Below are 25532 nucleotides of genomic sequence, written 5' to 3'. Positions count from 1 at the left end.
ACATCGGGTGCATCTGGTTCACATCCAAATCTATTAGAGGTGTGTTTTTAGCGTTTAGCGCGGTGCGATTTGTACCGTTTGGAGCGTTTAACGCATCAAGCGTGCCCAACGCTTAACATAGATTTTGAATGTACACCAGACGCGTCTGATGCTCAAAACGCGTTTGGTGTGAACGCACCATCAGAATGAGCTGGAGTATGTTGTAAGGCCAGTTTTTGTATGACACTAATAGATAGATGACTGTATATTAATCATATATTATCCAAACTTTCACCTCAGCATTAATATTTCCATCAAGCAGGAGTTAGTGCTGTCTGCATATTTTAAAATCTGTTATTTGTGTAGTGTGTGTCGTAGCTGACCAGATCATTGCCGTCTGTCCACTGAAAGTCCTCCTCCACTGTGCGATCATTCAGACCGAACCAGGCGTTGTCATGACCCAGACCTAAAAACAAGCAAGCAGTGTAAGGATGAGATTTGTTTTATTACCCCAACTAGTTGATTTTAACACCTTTTTTTCTTTTTTTTCTTTTTTTCTTAGCCTTGTGGGATTTGCTTAGTTTTACTGCCTTTGTCTTTGTTTTCTCCTGCATTAAACTCTTAGAAGATGATGTTTTTTATGTCCTGCTTCAATTTTAGTCACCTATTTATTTTACTTTAAGTTATTGTGGTTCTGACTGAAAAGTGCGGCAGTTATTTTTTTTGATTCTCTCTTGCGTTACGTTTTTGTTGTGTCACACATACCATTGATAAACTCCTGCTCAGCGACAGAAAGGACGCTGCTGAGATGGGCACTGTGTTCTCTGCAGTCCTTCTCTGCATCCTCCCAGGTGTGTCTGTGGCTGAAGTACCTGTGAGAAAACAGCGAGTGAATCCACATTTAGCACAAATTCAGGTTTAAATGGTTATTTGTGAGCAAATAATGGACAATGTGTAAACGTGTGAGCAATACAAATGAATGATATCAGCTTTTTTTTTCAGCATTGTAACATCATCTGCTCTCATACCTGTAGCAGTGGCCATGAAACTTCCTCCAGCCGTGCTCACAACCTTCAACATCTGAATAGAGCGAGAGAGAAATGAGAAGTAAAACTAATCTCCCCCTCAAATTGCAGTTAAACGCAGAAGGCCAGATAATCATTAGATGAAAAGCCTGTGGAGGATGCGAGGAAGACGGAGTGTTCTGTCTCATTTGGCAAATAAAGACTAAAATATATGACTGTGGCATCTGGAGAAGTTAAATACTTGAACCATAATTATATGTGCCTACTTTCCATTCACAGCACATGTGGCCCTGTCTCTGCACTATTGGTATTCATTAATAACACCAAGGCCTGTGCATTCATTTATAACCGCAAAGCTCAGATATTCATTAATTCTCATTAAGCTGGTGCAGACGCACACAGAGAGGCTCCCACCTGGAGCTGGATGTGACTGGAACCAGTGAGGTGAGGAGTCATTACATCTGTATGTTGTGATGAGTGTGAATTGTTTTGTTTTGTGCACATGTCAATCAATCTGGCTGATAGAACAAATAATCTTTAGTTTATTTTTGTCAAATTGTTGATTGAAACATGCCTCATGTTATAGAGCATTGGTTTCTAGATTTTAATTTATATTCATGATATATACAATTTTTAATTTTTTTTTTTACTCTTTACAATTTTTAAAAGAAAAAAGATATATACAAATTTTACATTTTAACATTTCTGTTTGTTTGTTTTTTTACTTATCCTGTTGCAATCACAAACTTCAATGTGTTTTATTTGTATTTTATAAGGTCGTGCTACATAAATTAGTGCATGATTATGGGTAGGAGTAAGTAGGGGTAAATATTAACGCTTAGGTTTGATTTAGGTCTGACTGGACCGTTCTAACATGTCATTATGTTTTGATCTAAACCATTGCATTTTTATTGATTTGGACTTGTTGGTTTCAGATAAACATTCAATCAGTGACTCTAATCTTACTCTTCCGAAGCATCAGATTTTATGCATGCACATATAACGTTTGTTGACAAAAACTCCTACTTGAGTTGTGGATTTCTGATTTCTTGGTTGTTTATCTCTTTCCTTTCATAGCCTGTCATTCTGGCTGGACGGCCATGTTTTGGTAGGTTGCTGCCATGAAAATCTCCTTTTTCAGACAGTGGGCTGAATAGAGCTCGTGGGATGCTATTTCATAGCCTCACCTTGCTTTATAATTTTCCATAATTTTATCTCTGACCTGTCTGCTGTGATGTTTGGTCTTCATGATGCTGTTTGTCCATTAATATTCTCTAACGAACCTCCGAGGCCTTCACAAAACAGCTGTCTCTACAGTGAGATTAAATTACACTCAGGGCCACTGTGCTGACTAATTGGGTCACACCTGAAGGCAATTGGTTGTACTGGATTTCATTTAGGCTAAAATAGAATACTAATGGATGTCACATCTTTCATGTGTGTTGCTGTAAATGAAATTAAATAAAAGGATTTACTAAATCTTTCCAGTTTACAGTTTTAGGCTAAATTGTGTTGCTTTATTATATAAAATCTCAGTAAAACACATTAAACTGGTTGTCGTTTGGTTTCTCCATCTAAACACACTTGGGTTTAACAGGTACAAATAATTTATTTGCTGTATTTTTACTAGGAGATCGATTTTTTTTTGTCATTTAGCTAGCTTTGCAGTGTAGCACAAGTATTACTTATTGCTCTTTCATCTGAAGCAAAATTGTTTCTTTTATGGTGTCCAAGATTCTTTTTGCTCTTTTCATGACAGATATATCTGCAGTAAAGGGTAGATGTTCAGTTACCTGTGCAATAAAAGCTCTAAAATATTCATGCAAATATTTTTTTCCAACAGCTAACACTATAATATATTCAACTACACTGCTGCTGGTGCATTAATCATAATGTATGTAGTTGCTTAAAAAAAAAAAACAGACTGGAACGCAGTGCTGCAAATTAGGGATGAAATGCAGATTCCTGCTGCAAATTTTGCGATCGATTGAAATCTGCGCTTGCTCCTTTTTCTGCTGACTGGAAAAAAAAACGTGCAAATCATACACAATCCAGGCATAAGCACTTGATCGCCGTTGAGATTTGAGTCAGACTTCATCATCCTGCAGCTGTGTGACACGCAGACACCTTGTCAGAAAGGTGAGCTAAGACGTGGCTGTGCTTTGACACACAGCGCCAACAGATCCTGCACATTGATTAGGATTATTTCCTCCTGCAGAGCAAGCTTCAATCCTTTCAAAACCAACAATGGGGTGACTGGAAATCGTTGAGAAGAAAACTCGTCAGCGTGGTCGCAAGCAACAAATTAGTTGCCGCTCTGCTTTCTACCAACATTTCTTTTGAACAAGCAAAAAAAAAAAAAAAGAGACAAAAAAATGTCACTCCCTCAGTTGGGAATCATCAGATTTCTCAATGTGTGCATGACTGCAGCACTCCCTCTCTCACCTTTCTCACATGTGTCTCCTCCGTAGCTTGGCAGGCAGAGGCAGAGGAATGAATCAATCTTGTCGACGCAAGTTCCTCCATTTTCACAAGGCTCGGACTGGCAGTCGTCGACGTCTGTGTGGAGGGGAGAAAAAAAAGCAGCAGGAACAGACCAGATTTAGATTTCATTAGGGTTCAAATTAGACATAATGTATTCTGCTCATGTCTGGTTTACTGAGAGACCTGGAAAAAACAAACAAAAAAAAAAAAACAGCGTTGCAATTCAGATTCCGAAACAAAATGAGCTGGTGATTAGTTCTGCCTTAAATAGTAAAATGTGTCCTTGTTGGTGAGTACATTATCATAATTCAAACAGGATGTGAGGGGAATACAAACAGGCTAATCTCCCCCCACTTTTATTGTTTGTGCTCATTCTCTTGTAGAGGAAGGCACTTTGAGAGGCTTTGAAGTGTTATTATGTTTACAGAGCCTAATGCTTTCTTATGCATATTGTCTTTATCTACAAATAAAGGCATGAGAGCAACATGTCTGCCTCTATACATTATGTTCGTTAATTCAATGACAGTGCTGTCATAAATTTTGTTGTATGACTCAGCAGATCAGTCTGCACCCAGCTGAGGGTCTGGGCTGAGCCCCCCTTGTTCTGGCAGATCCCCCCCCCCCCTGCTGAGGCGGCTTTCAGAAACTCAAGGCAGCTGCTGTACAGTAGCGTACGCTCAGGGCAAAATCAAGGTAGGGGAAGACAGTATTTCTCTGCAGAGCTCAATAGAATATCACTTTATAATAGTAAATAGATGTCTTCTCCCTGGCACAGCACACAATCACCAGAACTAAAGAAATACATTTAAATTTAAAGCAGACGTGAAAGAACAGTATAGCCATTTACTGGATCAAATTTACTTTCCGACATTCTAATGGTTTCTTGGTTTGAAGCAAAAACAGGGCTAAGCAGGAAAAAGGTCAGCAGCTGAGAGAAGCTGAATGTGTTCGACAGATCAAACCAAATTGACCTTCAGCCTCATCCAAGACATCCACATTTCATCATTAGACTCTGAGCGCAGGCGGCGACAGGACATCAATATTCACACAGGATACTTTAGGCTCACACAGAGTAGGATGTACTGTTCTACTATAAAGGCAAGTGAAATTATTATATAAAATAACATTCTAAGCCGTTTGTCTTTGTTGAGGTGTTTTAGTGTTGTGTCTGACTTTAATCTGACAGCTTGTACATTTGTGATTGTTCATCTGGTCTAGTTAAACCTTTAACCACTTAAATTTATATCCAAACACACAGAAAATATTTGCGTTTCTGCTGTAAATAAAATGCTAATTCATTAGAGATTCTAGATTTATAAATTTCTCCTACAAGTTGTGCAAGTTACAGTGCGATACTAGTTAGAAACATTGAACACTTAAGAAATAAAAAAAGAAATTGATGAAGATTCTCTATTTATGCAATATATATTTATATATATCATGTGGATTCCTACATAGCTGCAGCTGGATGCTTCTGATCTTTGGAGAATAAATGTTCTCCAAAGCTGTAGTTCTCTTGCAGATGGGAACAAATTGTCTTCCAGTATTTCCTCATATTTTGCCTGTAGCATAAAGAGCTGATTGCAGCTCTTCATACCGCAATCACTCGAGTCACAATCGCTGAACTTGGGTCCATTTCACTCATCGTGAGACAACTCCAGCTGAATGGACCTCTGTTGAATTGGGTCAGTCACTTTAAAGAGGGGGAATATGTATATAATCACTTATTTTAGGTGGAGTATTTTTTTATTAATTTGTCATTATTTTGTAGAAATCAGTTTCCACTTTCACAGAAGAGTTTTTGTTCAATTTTGTTGCTCATTACTGATATGGAAATGCAACAAAAAGAGTAAATCTGAGGTTGTGAATAGTTTTTATAGGCCCTGTATGTCTTTGTGGTAACCGTTTGCCAGAAACAAATTGCATAAAGATCCAATAAAAAGCAGTTCTTTTCTAAGGATGCTGTTGTGCTTTGAAACAGCCCTAGTTTTCCCTTTTATGTAGAAGCTCTTTATCTCAGAGTGATTCATCGATAATGTTCCATAACTTAAACAACAACAACATTTTTCTAAGGATGATCATTTGCTGAGCTGAAAATTTCTAAAAAGCTGCAAAACTCCAAAGAAAAACTTTGAAAGACCTTCAGAAAAGCTGAAGCACTACAGATGAAAACAACCTTAAAAGATTAGAGGTGAAACTGGCTGCTTTGACGCTTACAACATAAAGAAACAGAATAGCTCAAAAATTAGAACTACTTTAACGCTATATACATACCTCTCAAGAGACAATATGTTGTTGACCTAAATGAATAATAAGACAGCAGCAAGTAAACCCTCTGGGTGTGGAATAATTGTCTAGCAATGTATTAGACGCAATTTAAATGTTTTTACAACTGAATCAAAATCGATTCTTTTATCATTTTTAATTATGATCATTAGAGGAGCTATTGTTTATTTCTCAAGGGGCAAGAGATCAATTCAACCTTAAATATTAAAAAACTCTATTGAATTGTTTTGAATGTAATGGCAAGTTATGGAGACGATTCAGAGCAAGCAGACATTTGAGCCAAACTAGGGCACCCACCAAGAAGCAGAAAAATAAAAGAACCCCCCCCCAGAAATCTTTATGTAAACTCTGAAGTTTAACTTTGAGGAATCCAAATGATCATCCTACTCTGACAGTCTCATGACCTTGAAGCCTCTCCTCCAGTCTAGGGGGGAGCAGCGTGGCCTTTGACCTGCCAATCATCCGTTGGAGAGCCTTGTTTCATTATGTAAGGGCTGACTCACTGAAATCATGTCAAACTGTGTGTTCGCTTGGAGTGTGTGTGTGTGTGTGTGTGTGTGTGCGTGCGTGTGTGTGTGGGTGTGTGTGTGTGTGTGTGTGTGTGTGTGTGTGTGTGTGTGTGTGTGTGTGTGTGCGTGTGTGTGTGTGTGTGTGTGCGTGCGTGTCGCTCACCCACCGATCTCACAGTTCTCCCCAGCGTATCCTTGTGGGCAGTAGCAGCTGTAGCCCGTCCCCTGAGGAAGGCACTTTCCTCCGTGCAGACACGGGTTAGTCACGCAGGGCTCCACCTCAGCTAAACGAGACAGAAGAGCACGAGAGACAGAGTTAATTAGTGATTCTGTGAATTCATGGTCAAATAGATCCAAGCCGGTCATTATTTCCGTGTTAATCCTGGATGATTAGGAGGATTTTGATGTGAGATCAGTTTATTAACCAGAAACAACAACAACAAAAAAAAAACAACATCCCAAATAGTTTATCATCGGTGCCGTTCACCCAAAAAACATATTCCCTCCCCACGTCTGTTCAAACGGGTCCGGATCGCATCAACCCCGCCATCCACTTACAGCCACCGTTGTCATGGTTACCATATGGAAAGCGAGCCTCGGCTAGCTCCGCCAGGCGTAGTGGGCAGCGTGAGAACTTCAGACATTAGCCATCCTCAACAGAAATGAGCAGACCTCCCGCTGAGTGCTTCATTCATCCCCTAAATGTCTGCGTGTGTGTGGTCGCCCCCTCCTCCCTCTCCCCCTTCTACAAACACAAATTTCCATATCAATGGGCCAGTCACCACGTGTTTCCCTCCTGATCCGCTCATTATTGCAACTTAAGGTCTTTGGAAAGCTGTGGCTCGTTCAGTCTGGGCATAGAAAAGCTCAGTTGTGGGAGTCTTTGTTCTTCCAGCTCCGTCTCCGACACTGAAGGCTGCTTTCCGGAGGACGGCCGGGGGAGTGGGGGTTGCAGGCTTGTCTGTTTGGGTTTGGTGCGGGGTACAAAATAAAAATAAAAACATCATTACTTTGGCTTCGGTTTGCCCTGAAACTAAACCCAATTTTATGCATGGTACAAAAATGATATAATTGTTTTAAATGAAGCAAAATCAAATTCTTGTTTTCAAAATTGACTTAAGTTTGGCTAAAAAATATATAAACAAATCAACGAACATAAAATAATTCATGAAATATTCACGATATGATGAAAGTATGTGAACTTCTCATGGGCACCAAGCTACAGCCTTGCCGCATAATTAATATGTCCCACTACTCCTCTCTGCTGCCTCTTTGAATTCTGCTGAAGTCAGGAGCTGAAAAACATCCGTGCATTTCATTTTCCATACGTCAGCCCCAGCCAACGCATCAGTCAAGGTCATCGCCCATCCTGACAGACACATCAGCTGTTATAGCAGAAGAAGATTTATGAAAGAACTCGTGTGAGCGCTGGGTAAACCGTGCAGGAATTGGCCGTTCATTAAAGCGAGTGGTGCAGAAAAATCTATATTCTCTGGGAGGAGCTGACAGAGTGGCCTGCACACCAGCAGCAGCTCAAACAACGTCAACAATGAGCTAAAAATCCTGATAATAAGCTAATATATTATCTGCATTTGGAGAGTGATGAAAGTGTGAGCTAGTTTTTTAGAAGGACAGCACACAAAAAAAGGGTGACAACAAAACATAAAAAATCTTCGATGGAATATAAAGTTACGGAAAGAAGCTCAGGTCAGTGGAAAGTAATGTGAGAGTTGACGAGCTGCCGAATGTCCTGCAATCCAACCTGAGGTTTCTACTTTCAGTTCGCTCTCTGTGATTGAACCGACAGAGGAAGTGCTCCATCGTCCATTGAGCCGAACACATGCTGACCGTCACCAGCATCCAAACTCTACAACCAACAGGGCCAGAACAAGTGCTGAAGTTCACGAAACAGAAGCAGAAGATGGGGGTCGTTATTCAAGTCCAGTCTCCTGCATCCATTCACTTCTGCTGCTGGTGTGGCAAAGACATCAGCGTGTGTGTGCGTGTGTGTGTGTTTATGGCCCTCTATGGCTCCAGGGTCTCTCAGTCAATCAATCAGCCCTCATACCGAGCCCCAGCAGCCCAGATGGTTGCCCTCGGCTCCTTTGTCGATACAGTTTACAGCTGTTCTCCATCTGCAGAGTCCTCTCTCTCCCCCCGAGGAAGTGTTTCAAAACGCCTGCTGCAGACATGAGCCGCTTTCAGAGGCAACAAAAATACATCGGTGCGAAAATGTGCGATGGCATCATGCCCACGGGGGGTTCTTTAAAACACCCAGAGATGGGATGTTTTGTGGATCTGCCCTCATTATCAAGCAAGTAATATGTAGTAAACCAGGTGGCCGGTTCGGCGCTTGACTGAGATGTCGTCGTGCTAGCAGACTTAATCATGGAGGTTTTTTGTTTGGTGGAAGGCGCGTGCGTGTCGTCGACTTGTAGTGGAAATAAAAGGCTCGCACTGAAGAGGTGGGGCGGCAGAGCGGGGAGTATGCTGAATAAATCAGCCAATGGCAAGGTCAGAGAAAATGAAAAACAGACTTAAAGGAAGATTCTGCTTCTTTTAAATGATCGGAACCAAGATTAATATCTTTTTTATTCATGCAGGCAGACATGCTGTAATGGAGGATTATTTTCACACAAAGCAACTTCAAAAACAACGTGTCTCGCTGGGACATGTGTTGTCTAGCTCGCTGGCATTATCACAATAAGCTAAAAAAAACAGAGATTATTATCAGATGGTGGAGAGAAATTTTTATTTTTCCCATCTGAATTCCATTTTCCTGAGGTTATCCTTCCTCCTACCCTTCTCTGGATGCCTTGGCATTAAATTCAGGTAGTGGTTAAAATAATTCACTGACACATCATCTGTTTTTATACATTAAACACACTTGACTTTTTGCAGACATGTTTTGTACAAGTCAAATATAATCTAAAAATGCATCTAAGAAATGTAATAGCATATTGCCAGCGTCCAAAACATTAGACTATATTTGGTCCTGACTAGCTAGAATTTATTGATACCTCTGGGAGATTTGTTTCTAGATTTTTAGGTCATTTAAAAAAAGAAAGATCAACATGTTTCTTCTGACTGGCAGTAATATTGTGGTTTTAATTGGTCTAGCCAGAGTCCAATCTTAAATCTGATAGAGACTGATATACAAAGTGATGCTCAGCAATTAAGATGGCTTTATTTACTGTAGCTGCAACAACAAAAATGGCCCCTCTGCCCCGTCATTATTAAGAGGGGTATAAATGATTTTCAATAACTTAGTCAACTAAGAAATAACTTGTAAATTAAAATGATTACATCTTTTATATTGTTTTGTTATCTTTTCAGATATGCATGATTTTTTGTTATCAGAAACAAACTGATAAAATTTTAGGTTTAAAACTGGAAACAATTTTAAACCTAAATCTGCCAGGAATAAAATCAGCATGAATGTAAACTTGGTCAAAAACAGCAGGATTTAAGTGCAAAATGTGAACTTGCAATGCTTCCAAACTATGCTTTTAGGGCACACTCATGTTGTGATGATTTATTTGTGGAGCATTTTTATACCTCAAAAACTTGGGTTGGAAATTTGCAAAGGAAGAAAAAAATGGTAAAAAGGTAGACAGACCACCACCTGAAGGGAGAACAGAGTGGATGGCTCAGAGGTCAAAGGGCGGGTGTTTCCTCCAGCAGTTTTTGGCAGACTCCCTCTGACAAAAGAGGGAGTCTTTTGTCAGAGCTAACAGACAAAAGACTCCCTCAATGTGTCAGAAAATAAACTTCCAGAAGAAGCCAACGCGGCGCCCATGATCTAAATTTTACAAACAAGTTTTCAGAGTCGGGTAAGTTTATTCGGAAAGCAACGTTTTTGTTTCTCTTTGGTTTTCTGTTGATGTTGAAACTACTTTAAATAGAGTAAAAAAGAAACCCTACATTATCCAATAGGGAGAAGAACTAGCCAAGTTGCCCAACTTTGGATTAGTTGTTTGTGGTTTGATATTAAATCACACATCGTAAGTTATGAAACTACAACATCTCTGACTGTGAACCTTTGTTTGGGGATGCATCGGACACAATAACTGCATGAGGTGAGGTCCACCACAACAACAGTGAAAGAAGACTTTCTTTGACTTGCTTTCAAAAAACTAACATATATTGCAGCCAAGTTTAATGTCTAAAATCAGACTCATGCTTACCTGTTGGACTGACAGTTGTGGTGCTGATGTTGCCTCCTTCTCCCCGGATGCTGTCTTCATCCGATACACCAGGTAAGATGGTCCCTGATCCCACAGCGTGAGACCAAGCGGACTCCTCGTCATCCTGGGGCCCCAACAGAGACAGCGGATACTCCAGAGAGCCATTCACCTTCTCCTCTAGGACAAAGGGAAGGGATGCTAGGGAGTCATTGGAGTTGTCCTTGACATTTGCCTGAAGTGAAGGAACCAATCCTGTGGTTTGAGTCTCAGTAGTAGAGTGGGAAGAGGTTGGTGGTAGTGATGGAGTCAGGGTTGGGATCTGGGAATAGGATGGGGAGAAGGAACTGCTTGGAGGTGAGAAGGAGGAAGTAGAGGCGTGGGATGGGGATGGGTGGGAAGGTTGAGACTCTAACAGGGACTCTGCTGATGGAGAGGAGGATATGAATGGTGAGGGTGATGAAATTAGAGATGGAGAAGATGACAGAGTTTGAATTGTCTCCTGTGGGGTAGACAGAGAGGAGTTTTCTGTTGCCGATAGCGTGGTCTGATCTCTGGCTGTAGAGGAGTCGTCCTCAGTCCCAGTTGTGGTCATCTCTGTGGTCACCAGTGGACTGGTGGCTGTGGTTGTGGTGGTTGTGGTGGACTGTCCTTTTCTATGACCCCTCTCTCTGGATCTTTCTCTGGATCGCTCTCTAGGTTTACTGTCAGCCGGTCGCCGTGAGACTTGAATCTCCCCTTTTGCCTCTGCACCGGTGATTTCACCACTCCCCTCCTCCTCTGCTTTCCCTCTCTCCTCTCCTCTCCTTTTGTCTTCTCCTCTGCTCCTATCCTCCCCTCTGTGTTTCTTCCCCCTTCCTCTTCCTCCCCTGCCACTGGCCCTGGAGGTCACGGTCTCCGCTCTCTTGTCTGCCAGCTTGGTCGTGGTCTCCATTTGGACAGTGATCCAGGGTTCCTTACTGGAGACTTCAGGTGATGAGCTGGAGGGAATGAGGGTGTGGGTCTCCGAGCTTGTGAAGGTCTCTGTTGTCAGAGAGTCACTGGAGGAAGTCAGAGTGGATGCTGGGTGTGTGGGAGAATTTTCTCTGGACGGTGCAGACGCCGCAGGGGGGCTGCTGAACCATGAGCGCCCCCAGGAAAATAGACCTGTGAAAAATAAGAAAATAACGACGACAGAGAAGCAAAAGACAAAAATAAGACTTTGTAAAAATATTCACATCACTTGAATGCTTCCAGATTTTGTCAATCTACAGCCACAAACTTTGTATGTTGGCATTTTATGAGACAGGCCAACACGAAGCAGTGAAATATTAATAATTGGGAGGAAAATAGTGCATCAATTACAAAACATTGTATGTAATTAAACACTAAAGGGACAAGTGGCAGCACTGGTTAATTGAGATATAAACCCTCAAAAGGGCAGACATGCTTTATGGGTGCTTCACCCAGCCATAATCTATTTTAAATCAGGTCTTCTTATTGATCTTCAATGTCCAAGAGGAAATTCTAACCTCAGAATTGATATTTCCAACTTTGACCTTGGAAATTCTGACTTTTAAGAACACATCAAACACACAAAGATATGTTTAAGTTTCCAAAGAGCTAAATCAGCAGGGTAAACCACCTCCATCTGGTGTCAATATACAGTACACACCTCTGTTGAACTCCTGAAACAATGTGGGAATATTGTAAAAAATATCTGTAAACGGTTGTATTTCACTGCTTCTCCAGAAATTACTCTGGAATCAAGTGTGAAGGAAACTTGAATTTGTCAAAGTAAGTCATATTTATGAGTGTTAAAGGACAACTATGTACTTTTTAAACTAACGATTGTGTCTAATATTGATGGTAGCTGTTAGGCCTGCCATCAATCACAGCTTGTTAAGACTCCTACAGAAGAGGCAGACTGAGCCGCACAGAAAGGTCAGCCTGACTTCAGTTTGTCGGCACTCTTCAATCCTATATAGCAGTTTGCGCTTTTCTTACACATGTACCTCCTCCGCTGTTCACACTGAAATCCTTTATTTACTGCAGTGATGCCTGCAAGCATTTTAGCTTGCTTGACACCGTATTTGGCACACACTGCATGTTACATCTAAAACATATCCTTTGGATATTTCAGACCTATTTCAGCTGGAAACCACTCCAGAGCCACAGTATCTACCTGCAGGCTCTGAAGTTGAAGAGGCTGCCATTTCTTTGAGGCATGTTGAGAAACACAATCATGTAGAGTTGGACAGCAAGTTCCAACTACACTATTTCATAAAGTAGTAAAATAAAACTGTGGCAATGTGGAAGAGAAGGTGAATACATCTCCCAATGCTAAGATTGCGCACAATGCATGGGAAAAATCTGCATGTATTAAAAAATCATATCAACCAATCAATCATAAGTCTCTTTTTTTATATTTGAGTCTCATGTTGATCAAAAGTCTGTTTCTCTGAAGAGTAAATTATCTTTTTGAAATCAGAAAATACAATTGAAACCAGGAGTTTACATACACCAAATAAAAAGACAATTTTTTTTCCCACTCTGTCTGAAGTTAACTTAAATCAGACTAAACTTTTTGTTTTAGGTTAATAAACTACAAAATTATGTCTATTTACTAAATGCCACAATACTGAGAGAAAGAATATGTCAAATGTATTTATCAATGACATCAAAATCAGAAGTTTACATACATTTCCACAGCATTTCGTAACACTGCCTTTAAACTGGATGACAGGTGTCAAACCTCTTAGGTTTTCTTCCACAAGCTATGAAATCGCCTCACTCTAACGCGCCTTTTCAGACCTACCAATACAATCTCCATAGGATTAAGATCAGAGTGGTGTGATGATTGCACTAAAACATTAACTTTGTCATCAATAAGCCACTTTGTAATCACTTAGCTTTATGCTTCAGGTTATTGTCCATTTGGGAGACCAATCTGTGTCCAAGCTTTAACTTCCTGGCTGAATTCTTTAGATTTTGCTTTAATATTTCTACATAACAGCCTTTCTTCTTGATGCCATCTATTTTATGAAGTGCACCAGTTCCTCCTGCAGCAGTAATAAAGTCCCACAACATATTTTGAAATTGGGGTTGTGTTTTTCCTCCAAATGTAATGATGGTCAAATAGTTACACTTTAGTTTCACCAGACCTTAGGACATGTCTCCAGGTATAAAGGTCTTTGTCTCTGTGTGTATGTTAAACTATTAATAATCACACTAGTATAATTAATAAGTAAGTAAGAACACATAAACAAACAAACTCTGAAAGAGCTGGAGATTGAATGTTATGGTTGTCTTCACCTGATAAGGATTTTATCAAATGGTCTCTCTCTGGAAAGGTAAACTCACAGCTTATGTACATAATTGGGATTTTTATCAGCATCTCACCTGACCTGGCTGTTTTCACAGGTGTTCAAACTTTTAACGTCAACTTGTAAAAAACAAAAAAAAAAGTGAAAATCTATTTTGATCAAAGATTATGGGATGATCTTTTGAATAAAAACAATGCAACTGAATTATTGCCTACGTTCTAACACAGATAAAAACAAACAACTTGATTTTGAAGTTAGTGGTTTTAATGAAGAAATGTGAAGCTAAAGGGACATAAATCTTTCCACAAGACAATGTATCATTCGTGTGTTAGAGTAATCTGTTAAAATCCTCTTCTTCGAACTTATACCTGAACTCAGAGTCACTTCCTAATCTTGGTGCTTGGGGCCACCTGCCCTGCATGTTTTAGATGTTCCCTCACTTTAACACACGCGGTTTAATTGGACAAATTACTCTCTCAGCATGTCGTAAAGTTCAGAGGAAGCCTTTTAATGACCCCATCAAGTCTTGTGTAGCAGAAAAACATCTAAGATGTGCAGAGTAGTGGATCTGAAGGACAATGGTTAGAAAAAAAACACATTAGCTCATTTAAAAAAAGAGAAGAGGAACACAGTTTCTCCTCTCATGTTCTAGTCCCTTTCCACAGGGACGCTATGAAGCGTTAGGAAGAGATCCCAAGTAAAAATGTTACAGATATGACTTTAAGCTGCATGAATTAAATCTAAATATTACAATGTTTGGAACAATCACACAATTTCTATTTTTAAATGTTTTTGCATCAGTGGGAAAATGTGTTTAGATCAGAAAAACACCTTCTCTGCTGACTTCTAGCTCCTTCTTTAACCTCATCTGCTTTTGCACCTCCAGGTGCATTCAGGGACAAAAATATCTTTTAAAATTAGATCCATTTTTAGATCACCAGCAGAACGATGTTGGAAAGAGGACATGAGGGGGCCCAGTTTAGGAAATGAGATGAGCCTGCTGTGGTCCTGTGAAAAGCAAACCCATTCATCCTTTACACAGCAGAGTCCACTTACAGGTTTCAGGCGGTCCTGGTGTGTATTTGAAAAACTTGAACTGATTAAGATGTGCAGACAACCACACTGGTGTGTGTCTGAACAGGCTACTACTAGCTTGTGGTTTTAAAGTGTGACAATTGTATTTACCAGGAGAAACCGGGCTGGGATCTTTTTGCTCGTTGAGTGTCTGTTTCGTTGTAATCTCTTCATCATGTCCGCTTGGGGCTTTGGTTCCTTCCTCATCCTCTGTTCCCATCAAATAGTTCCAAGGTTTCCAAATTGACTTCACGATTTTTGTGATCGCCTGAAGAAGTAAGACTGTGGTGAATATGTGTTGAAGCTTTTTCAAATGTTCTAAAATAATTAGAAATAAAACCAACTTTTTTCTCTGTGGGTGTTGGGTGAGCAGGAGGCTGCAGAAACTCCCCAGAATCGGGCCCAGGCTCCAGCAGCTCCCCCCAGTCAAAAGAGCTCTGCCCTGGGGTCAGCTGAAGGGTCACGAACGACTCTGAGGACTCAGAAGACCAGGGATCCAAAGCTACGAATAATCACACATGAAGTTACTCACAACTGGTTTCAATGTCAAAATCACACCTCCACATTTTCCATTGTTCCTGGCTGGTTTCTGCTGCTGATCTTCGCCTGGTTTCTGTGTTGAAATTTTCATGTCCTTCCAGAAGTTGGAAAATTTTACACACTCCATCAAGAATCTATCGATACCCCAGCTTTGGAAAAAAAAAATTAAGAGCTCATTGCACTGAATCCCATTGAAAACTACGTGGTTATTCCATCAAATATTGATCTCTGAACTCTTCTTGACTTAAAACATTAGTATTGTTGGTTTTAGATGAATATGAATTTGTTTTCTTTGCATTATTTGAGGTCTGAAAGCACTGCATCTTTTTTGTTATTTTGACCAATTATCATTTTCTGCAAATAAATACAACATTTTTGCTTGGAATTTCGCAGGCATGTTGTCAGTAGTTCATAGAATAAAATAACAATGTTCATTTTACTCATACGTCTACAAAAAAAAAAGTAAAATCAAAGAAACTGATCATTTTAAATGGTCTCTTATTTTTTCCAGAGGTGTATTTGTGTTCTCACCAGCCAAACATGACAGTTTATTGACAGTTTCTGTGACCGTCCTCGTAGAATTTGCAACATGAATTAATAAAAGGCTGTAAAGAGACAGAGTCACTCTTATTTTAAAGCTCTTATTTATAGCAGAAGACATCCTCTCCAATTCCTCCTGCTGTCGCCACATGCTTGCTCAGGATGAGGGATTGTTGCAAAGTCAAAGACTTGATGCAATCAGCTGGCCTTATGTAAATCTCTTTTTGCCAACTACCTTATGAAATGATTTTAACCACTTTGATTTATAACTACGATCAAAATGAAAGTATATCTGAATCTATTTATATGATATTTATACGGTATTAGACTGATATAATTATATACTTGCTGGATATGAATTGAATCTGACGTTTAAAAATGTCACATCAACTATGTAGTGTCACCACTATTTAACTAAAATAGATGAAAGACATTTAATAAGTCCAAAATATCATTGAAAAGTTAATTTACCAGTAATCCTGCTCACAGAGAACTTAACAATCTGAGTTGTACAGTTAATTTAAATGTTTATTTTGAAATCATTCTAATAAAATCATTGGACTGATTTTATTTCCGTTAACACTGATGATTGTAGATGGCAGCTAACAAAAAAAAAAACATACAAAGATGCAATTTCTTAGAAAAATTAAACAAAAATTAAGTGGCATAATAAAAGGACAATAGACGCTGTTAAAAACACAGGAAAATAAGCCTGGACATTGCCTTCCTACTCAAATTCCCTTGAGGCTCACCTCCCTTCATCCTGGCATATCAGTGAAAGATGGAGGAGTTATGAAAAATTATATTTATTTTTAAAAATTATAGATGGCCTGCATAAGATTGTAGCTTGGCCATGGCAGCAGAGGAAGTACACAAATCTATTCAGTCCATGTCGGTCACACTTCCAAAAATATTGAGCAATTAAAGTTGGATCAAGAGGAAACTTTAAGAGATTTTATTGTGGGCAAGGATATAGTGATCCTAGTCAAGCTTACAATTTCTGGTAAGTTTCATAATTATATACTTGCTGGATATCCCCAGGCTTTGTAAATACCTGTATAATTTTATTGTTTCTTTTATGCATTTTTAAAAAATACTCCAGCTCAAGATCAAGCTGGTGCATTGCATATGTCACAACAAAACATTAAAAATTGGGTAAAATCAGGCTAGCTGTAAGCTTAATCGGAAATACCATATTTTTCGAACTATAAGTCGGACTATAAGGGAAATAGAGCCGCTGCACGTAAGCTCGGCGTGAACGGATCCATGGTTCGGTGTTGGAGACGCAGAGCTACGTCCTTAATGGCAGCTTTATTGTGGAAAACCGAAAGCGGCGGAGATACCAGCGGCTCATAGCCCGATGCGGCTTATATATGTACATTTCCAGTTTCTTTGTTTGTTTTTCTTTAAACCTTGTGGGTGCGGCTTATAGTAAGGTGCGCTCTATAGTCCGGAAAATACGGTATATGATTGCAAAACATCACACTGTAACAAATCTGATAGAAGAGTTTCAGTTTTTGAATTGGATGTAAGAACTGTTAAAGCAAATGATTTAACATCCATTCAAACAGCAGTAGAAGTTCTCAAACTTACAGGTTCTGTTATAGGACTCCTCTTCTTCAATGTCAACCAGTCCTGTCCAGTTGGACAGGACTGGTTGTCCAGTTGGGCTGCTGCTTTCAGAGGAATCTATACGAAAGCAAAATTAAATCATCACCCACTACCAGTTTGTAGTTTGTTTCTGCTGTGTCTGATAAGCTAAGTAATTGGCTGATCCGAGACCCAAGTTGTAAATGGATGTAAAACCTGTGAGCGTGGCGGTTTGCTGTGTCGTCACATTGGAGCTTTCAGTCTCTGCAGAGTCAGCATCACCTGTGAGATAGCTCCAGGGCTTCCACGGGGAGGTGTAAATCTCAGAGACGGAGCCTGTATCCTTCACTTTACCTGGGAAAGAAGTTAAAGAGCCGTTCCCTTACATTCATCCTTTAAATACCTAAAAGCTCTGTGTGTTTGGATTTAGCTAAAAGGAAAAAAAAAATGGCAGCATAATTCAAGGCAGATCGTCTCGACATCTTGGTATTTAAAATTTCCTATCCTCTGTCTCTTTCTCCTGTAGTGACTGTCAATCCAGTGGTTTCTTGGATGCACAAAGTGAGGATCAGAGAAGAGTGTTGCCATAGTTACACAGATCAGCAATTACTTTTATTGTCATTTTTATTGCGTTAATAGCAGACGAGGCTTCAGCTAGAAGTGATATGGTCCTTTCAACCAAACACTCCTTTCTGTCGACATTTTATGCAAAGTTGATTGGAAGCAATATTTTCAGCAAATATCCATATTCAAATATAATATTTGGTTCTCCACACTATATATTGTCATAACAGCTGCTGTTAATCCAGCCAGCAGCTTTCTTTACATAATGAAACAATACCTCTGTAGCAGTAGGTGTCATATAGCGCAGTGGTGTTGTCATCAGTGGCGTTGGGTGTGATGGTGTGGACTCCTGGCTGACTCCCACCACATTCTGGGCGGGGCCAGGCGACGGGGTAGCGGACGCTGCCGTCAGAAAGCCAGCCCGGGGCGCAGCTGTCCAGACCGGCCCTCCACGCCAGGTGAAGCTGCCCCACGGTGGCCAGCTGGCCCCCGAGGGACACGCAGCGGTCTGAGGCTGAGGAAAGCGAGAGCCGGCCTGGAACTGAGGTGTGAAAGACTTCGCCTGGTGGAGACAGAAATATGACATTAATAAATCAATAACATTTTACTTTTATGCAACTTAGTTCCAGACATGTAACAATTAACATTTGAGGCTATTTTGAAGCCAAGAACCTGATCTGGGCTTGGTAACAGTGATGAATTAATCCTTTGACTCTAAACGGAGAAATTTTAAGCTTTTTCTGCTGCTCTACTGTAAAATCAGAACACCTGAGTCATGACTATCATAAATTAAAACACACCTCTAGTTTTGCCTCCACCCCAGGTCCTGCAGGCTCATGTGGGGGTGTAGTCAAAGGAGGAGCATCATACTTCAGTTTTTGGCTTAGACAGTGATATCTAATTTTTTAAAACTGTCCAAAGTTGATGTAAGCTTTGTCAAATCAAAAGCAAAGATTTGTTTGAAGACTGACATTAAAATCCTTAACATCAAGATTTTTGTTGTTGTTGTTTTAAAAATACAATTAACTTATGCTTTGGACTGATGTTTGCTCGTTTCCAATTGACTTTTCACAACAAAGCAGATCTCTGACACTGGTGGAAATAACTCTGTACCAAAAGAAAACCAGAAACAACCTTATTAATGTATTTTTCAGAATTTTGTGAAGGTGAAAAGAAAAAAGGTTTTATAAAATACTTTATCCCCACTGTGACGCTCTGATGTTGCAACAGAATGTGATGCAAGCAACTGTATAAAAGCCAAAGGCTGTGACAGGTTTTGATGTGTTTCATGTGTGTGTGCACGCGTGCTTGCGTGTGTGTGTACCATCGAGTTCTTCTGCAAAACAGTACACATCAAACATCTCTTTCGGGTCTCTCTTCCCGTAATTCCTCACTCCGGCAGAGTACTCCTTGTGTCCATAGCAACCCAGCTCAGGCAGCTGGACCGAATATCTGTGGACGTGAACATGTAGGAGTCATGAATGGGTGTTAACCTCGTTATTTAGAGCTAATAATAGGAAAATAACAGCTTAAATGACTCATGAACATTTTACTGCACACATCTTTTCTCAGCCTACATGCTAAAGGTTCTTTGCTTCTTCAAATTGCGATTTTAAATGTCATTTAATAATTTCTTATCTGTATTCACATTTAAAGGGCACAGGATTTGTTTATATTCTGGAATGATGGCGAGAGAAGAGATGGCTAAAGATTACATGACAGCAATGTAGATGGAGGGTCGAAGCAGAAAGACAGAAAAATAATTGAACCGGAGGAGAGAAATAAAGATGTCGTATAAAGGAATAGGAAAGAAGTAGAAGTTATTTTAAGGAATATGGGAAAGAGATAATCTGGTTCTATTAAACATGAAATAAAATCTGTGAACCAGATTTACAAATAAGCCTGTTTTAAGCAGGGAATGCTAGTTGCTCACACTGAGACTGAGATTCCCCCCTAATTCACACTCTTCACACTTTCTCATGCCACATATCCAGGTTTTTACACAGTGAAAAACAAACTCACTAGCTATCACGCTGTGGTGAAAAGCAGGAGCCTCACAAGCCCTATTTAGAGACAAGATAGCTGCACTGCAAAGGAAAAGGTTTCATACCAATCAGGAGCAAGTGAGAAAATTTCCACTGGCTTGTTCATTAAAAGTTTTCCACCAGAGTTATCACCTCTAAATAACTTCCACAGTCACAAATAAATTATACTTTCCAGCTGAAGTCAAAGCATTTCAACCCTGCTGTACAATATCTGATTTTGTAGTCAGACTGAAGAACATTTAAGGTGTTTGGCTTCTACGTTTTATTGCCCACAAACTCTTAAAGAAGCAACAAATTAGCATTTATTCAAAAATGTAGTTGTGCACTGAATTTTATGAAACTGTAAGCTTTATACTCTAGCTTTGCATCATCAAACCAGGTAACACATACATATTAACCACAACATACTTTTTGCTTTACTTGGAGACTAAAAAGGGTTCTGGATCCAATCTAGTCATTTAAGGGACTCCCTTTTTCTACAAAAAAAGTAGTTTGTTTATTTCCATAAAGATATTGCATGCTTAGTTTGTTGTTCAGCACAAAAAAAGAATCTAAAAATTTATAAGGAGTTTGTTTTTGGTGGGGTTTTTTTTTTTTAACAAACTGATTAAGATATTTATGCATATAACAAAAAACGTTTCACATGTTCCCCTTCTAAAACACACCTGGATTGGCACATTTACCAGGCCTCTCTAGAGCATGTTGACATGCTGAAGAGGTAATTTAGCTGCCCGAATCAGCTGAGTTGCAGCAGTAACTCATCTAAAACACGCTAGATTCAAGCCCTTGACAGCTGGAGATGGAAACCATTAGGGTAAAAACAGCAACACGTGGATATGAAATTGGGATAAAAAATCTGCAAAGGACTGAAATGACCCAGAGCCAAGAGTAAATTATTGATTCAGCCCTGGTTTAGCACATATTCAGGAGCACAGCAAAACGTGTAAGTAATATTAGCTTTCTGATTTGCATGCATATTAATTGCATTGTAAACCCAGTCTCTCAAAATCTCCCTTAATTACAATATTCTGCTTTAATTTAATATTCAGCCGTGGCTGGAATACCAAAAAAAAAAAAATCATCTATTTAATTAACAGATGCATCAGTAATAAAAGTAATCATTTGTTTACTGTTCACAGGCATTACGACTAGAGTGTAACTGGTGGACATCAGGCGGCGGTCGTGTCCTCACCGGACAGTCTGATCAGCCAACCATCCAGCCGAACAGCTGGCCAAGCCGTCACGGTGCGCCGCCCACAGCTGGGCCGGCGACGCCATCTGAGCCGAGTTTTCCTGGCAGGCTCGCTGGGCCTCGGTGAAGGAGAGGGCATAGCGGGCGTTCGGAGCCTGGTAGTGAAACACCACGCCTACACACGGAGACAGACACAGGTGGTAAACCGACTCACTCCTCCTCTTTTGACAGATTCACCAGCTCAGGTTTTAAATCAATAAACACGTGGAATGCATCTGCGAGCACTTCAGTGTGACTGCAAACAGATCAATCCAGCATAATCTGCGTTTGAGGGGGAAAATACGCAACGTTACATGCATTCCGCAAAAATACTTTAATTAAATTATTCATTATTCAAGAGCAGAACAAGATAACCGAAGCAGCACAGGCATGGAGAGCACTAAGTTACATTAACTTAGGCACTTAGTATGAAATGAGTAGGCTGTATTAATGATATAAAATCACAAATTATCTGCTCTGTATTAACACATTCAGAATAAATGAATTAGGTTAAAGTGGCCTGCTGTGTCTGTTGCATTTCTCCTCAGCTTCCTTTGTGGAGCCTAAACCCACAGAGTGGCTGCTACGCTTACCGGAAACCAGTAGGGGCACAGCGTCCCTCTCATAGTCACCGTCCACCACAACCTGACAGTGGTAAGTGCCTGAGTCGTTGGTACGGAGATTGGAGATCTCCATGGTAGCATTCAGCGGATTGGCAGAGTATCCTGGCAGCGCGACACGGCCACTGAAAGCCTTATTCACCTTGACTACGTCACCTTTGGCACACACACAGAGAGAGAGAGGTTTCTTCGTTACAAATGCTTACTGGTATTCTGTAGGTTTTAGAAGCAGCACAACTTTAAAAGTGTCGGACATAAAATGAGAGTCTCGTCTTCTGTGTCTTGCAAAACTAATGAATACCCCATGAACTTCTAATGATGTGATTATATGTGTTAGATCAACACAATGTAGTACATAATTATGACTTGGAAGAATTATATTACATAGTTTTGACTTGGCTTTTTTAATAAATCTATCAACAGCTCAACTGTTAATTGTTCTATTTACAACTACAATGCCTTGGTTAAAGTCATGATTGAGACACAGCAAACATGTGGATGAAAGTGATCTGCTCAGATGTGAACAAAATTAACTTTTTGGCCCATCTGAAAAATGCTGTATAAATAATAAAACTAATATTACTAATAAAAACAATACATTTTGATTATTTAATCTGAAATAATCTGAAGTACACTACAATATGATTGAGGAATTGTGTGCAATAGACAGACGCACAAAATGCAGGTACTAAAAAGCATTGACTCAAAGAGAAGTGAAAACAAATACACCCGTTTTTTTGCGTATACCCAGCGATCATTGAGTGAGAGTTGAGGCACTGGTCACCAGTCCATCAGAGTGCACACATCTTTAGAAAAACAATTACTCATTTTACCTTCATTCACAATTATGCACTTGTAACCCCCATAAACTAAGCTGATCTGTCTGTATGTTTGTGTTTATTTGTTAGTTGTCAAAAGGAATGTCCTGTAGAGGGCACTAGACCCACATTTCTCCTGTGTCAGTACAAGAAGAAGAGTAAAGAAGAGAGAAGAAAAAAGAAATGGCAGACTATGCACATTTCAGCAGAAGTAGAGAAGTTACTACGCATAAGTGCTGCTGTGATATGAGAAAAATCTGTTTATTTTAAACTGGATAATGTACATTCTGTTCTGAGATTTCTCCGGTGAGTCTGTTGTTTTATTTTCAGCTGCTTACTTACGCAGAATGGCTACCTAGCTGGAGCTAACGTTGCTCAGAGCAACAAGTATGGACACTTCATACTCCAACCGGAGTTTAAAGTGTCGCTCTGTAAGCAGCATAGCTCTGTGAAATGAGACTGTTTATGATGAAGTGATGTTTATTAAGTAATTTCTTTATTACTGAGCGCTTTTGGTTTATTTTAAACGCTAATTTGATTTTCACTGAGAAGTAATTGAAAGATTTCTCTGATTTCCGTATACCTGCATGATTGGTTAACGCTCTGCATGCAGGTTGTTTTTTTTTTTTGGACGACCGATACCTGAACGAGCCAGTGGTTCCAGAACCAGGAGGGATCCGCCGCCATCTTTGTGACTCGGACTGAAGCCTGGAAAGACGGAGGTTCTGGTGCTGCTGGATGTTTTGCGTGGACAACAGATAAGCTTATTGAACAAAAAGGGGGGCCCAAAACTTTTTTTTTATTCCACAAACTATTTGTTCATGAACATTTTCATAACGGACAACTTAAGTGCACATTGAGTGAACTGACTGACCGAACTGTTATATTGAAGGATTAGCTGGAATATGTAATTTCTTTTGTTGAAATAAGCTTTAAAGCTACTGTTTAAAAAACTACCCTCAATTTTCTATATATTGATTTGATATTGTTATATAAGGGTGGACAATTTAAGTTTTATACCTTAATTTTATTAAGGTAATTAGTGTTACCTGGATTATTATTTTTTTTGTGGGGAAAGAAAAATAAACCTGAGTTGTTAAAACTTGTATGCTTATCATCCTCCTCTGTGACCCTAGAACAAAAGTAACTTTCCTACTGAATTTATTGCTAATTAAATTACGTAGTGGTTACACACTACTTTGTTTTGAATTATCTTACAGAAGAACAATAAAATAGATTGACATTAGGGGTTGTGGCATGATAAATTGTGAAAAAGGATAGAAATATTTTTGTAAACCACGAGCCCAGTTTGATTTCTTGAGCGGAGAATTGACTATTTATATGTGGTGACGTGTTTCTGAGTTTGTCTCCAAACTGATGAGCAGATTCTTACTGAACGATGAAAGCTGGGATGAGCTCTTAAGCTGTCGGTTTCCTCGAATCTAAACCTGAGGTAAAACTGAATCTCTTTAGATGTTATTTGCTCCCAGCTGTCAAGCTGTAAACTAAGTCTCCCCCTTGTGAATATTCAGAAGGTTTTTACCAAAAAACATCTGCCAGTGCAGCTCCTGAAAGCTGTGAAACTGACTTAAATCTGTAGAACAACAAAAAACACCAAAAGATGGTGTCAAAGAAAACAGTGGGTGTACTGAAACCTTTGATCTGTGCACATTATCTGGTGTAAATACAAAATAGTTTATTTCGTGGAGGATTTTTGAAGTGTGGTTCTGTTGTGTTCATATAAGGAGATAATATCTACAGACGACTGAGGGTTGGTGAAATATTGCATTGGCTAAGTGAAAACAATTTTTTTTTGACTGTTAAAAGGTTCATAACAATCTTTAATGCTTAATCAATTATAGTTATTTTAAAGAGATAAATGCCCTCTTAGTTTTGAACTAAGTCTTTGATGAGCCATTATCTTCAGGCACCACTATCTTGGTGTCTTTACATTGTTGGTAAAGACACCAAGAATGTTGTCTGCTACCTCTAAGACAGTAACATCTCATAAGACACTAATAAAAATTTATGATTTTAAAGAAAGCATTTATTACCTTTAGCTGAAAGTACTGTCTGCTCCAGTGGAGCGCCATGCCCTCCCGCTGGTGGCCTGGTGTGAGTCCACAGCAGGTGCGGAGGCTGGTGGGAGGAGCTGGTCCTGAGGGTGAAGACACATGGGAGGACAGCTTTGCCTGCAAGCATTTGCTGGACTGTGGGATACGTAATCCTACGCATGTTAACTATGGAAGAGGCTGCACCTAAAGAAGTAAACAAAAAGTAATTATTACTTTTATGGAGGGTATCTGTGTATAAATATACCATATGAAATGAAGTAAAATGTAAGTATTTGACTCTCGTAGTTTTTTTTGGTAGTTTTATTTTTAGGCAGAGAAACAGACTATTAGTCAAAATTAATAATAATTGATTTCATGTCATTTAGTGAAATAAATCTTAGATTTTTTGACCGACCAATCAGTCAACAGAAGGAGAAATTGTGAATGATGATTTTCTCTACTGTTTTAGCAATGACCTAACGTTTTTTGCCAACTGCCAATACATTTCAAGAAGAAGGATTTTAGCAATGGCTGCAGAGGAAGTTCAGTCTGTGTTGGTCTTCCAAATATTGAATTAAGATTAACAGCTTCTTAGCATCAAACTGGCGTGTTACGTACGTAATAATTAGCAATGTTAGCAATTGGGTAAAATTTAAAACCTCAACACTGCCCACATCTCCATGA

The 25532-nt window shown here is 39.6% G+C and overlaps 1 protein-coding gene across 2 annotated transcripts in view; it reads right to left on the bottom strand.

The window, feature by feature from the left end:
* LOC102226112 (neurocan core protein-like) overlaps positions 1-25532 on the bottom strand; it is a 50978-nt gene that overhangs the window by 7902 nt on the left and 17544 nt on the right. For both annotated transcript variants that reach the window (XM_023335208.1, XM_023335209.1), the window contains exons 3-17: positions 24849-25052; positions 21950-22132; positions 21318-21492; positions 19405-19532; positions 18358-18642; positions 17733-17870; positions 17520-17615; positions 15191-15348; positions 14958-15114; positions 10471-11613; positions 6451-6567; positions 3450-3563; positions 1008-1059; positions 745-851; positions 363-445 (exon numbers count right to left, since the gene is read on the bottom strand). In XM_023335208.1, coding sequence (XP_023190976.1) covers positions 363-445; positions 745-851; positions 1008-1059; positions 3450-3563; positions 6451-6567; positions 10471-11613; positions 14958-15114; positions 15191-15348; positions 17520-17615; positions 17733-17870; positions 18358-18642; positions 19405-19532; positions 21318-21492; positions 21950-22132; positions 24849-25052 — 3140 coding nt within the window. The remainder of the gene's footprint in view (positions 1-362; positions 446-744; positions 852-1007; positions 1060-3449; positions 3564-6450; positions 6568-10470; positions 11614-14957; positions 15115-15190; positions 15349-17519; positions 17616-17732; positions 17871-18357; positions 18643-19404; positions 19533-21317; positions 21493-21949; positions 22133-24848; positions 25053-25532) is intronic.

The sequence above is a fragment of the Xiphophorus maculatus genome, chromosome 6 (genome assembly GCF_002775205.1).
Source record: "Xiphophorus maculatus strain JP 163 A chromosome 6, X_maculatus-5.0-male, whole genome shotgun sequence".
Taxonomy (NCBI): Eukaryota; Metazoa; Chordata; class Actinopteri; order Cyprinodontiformes; family Poeciliidae; genus Xiphophorus; species Xiphophorus maculatus.
Note: the sequence above shows the minus strand (reverse complement) of the source record. Positions and strands in the feature narration are given on the sequence as shown.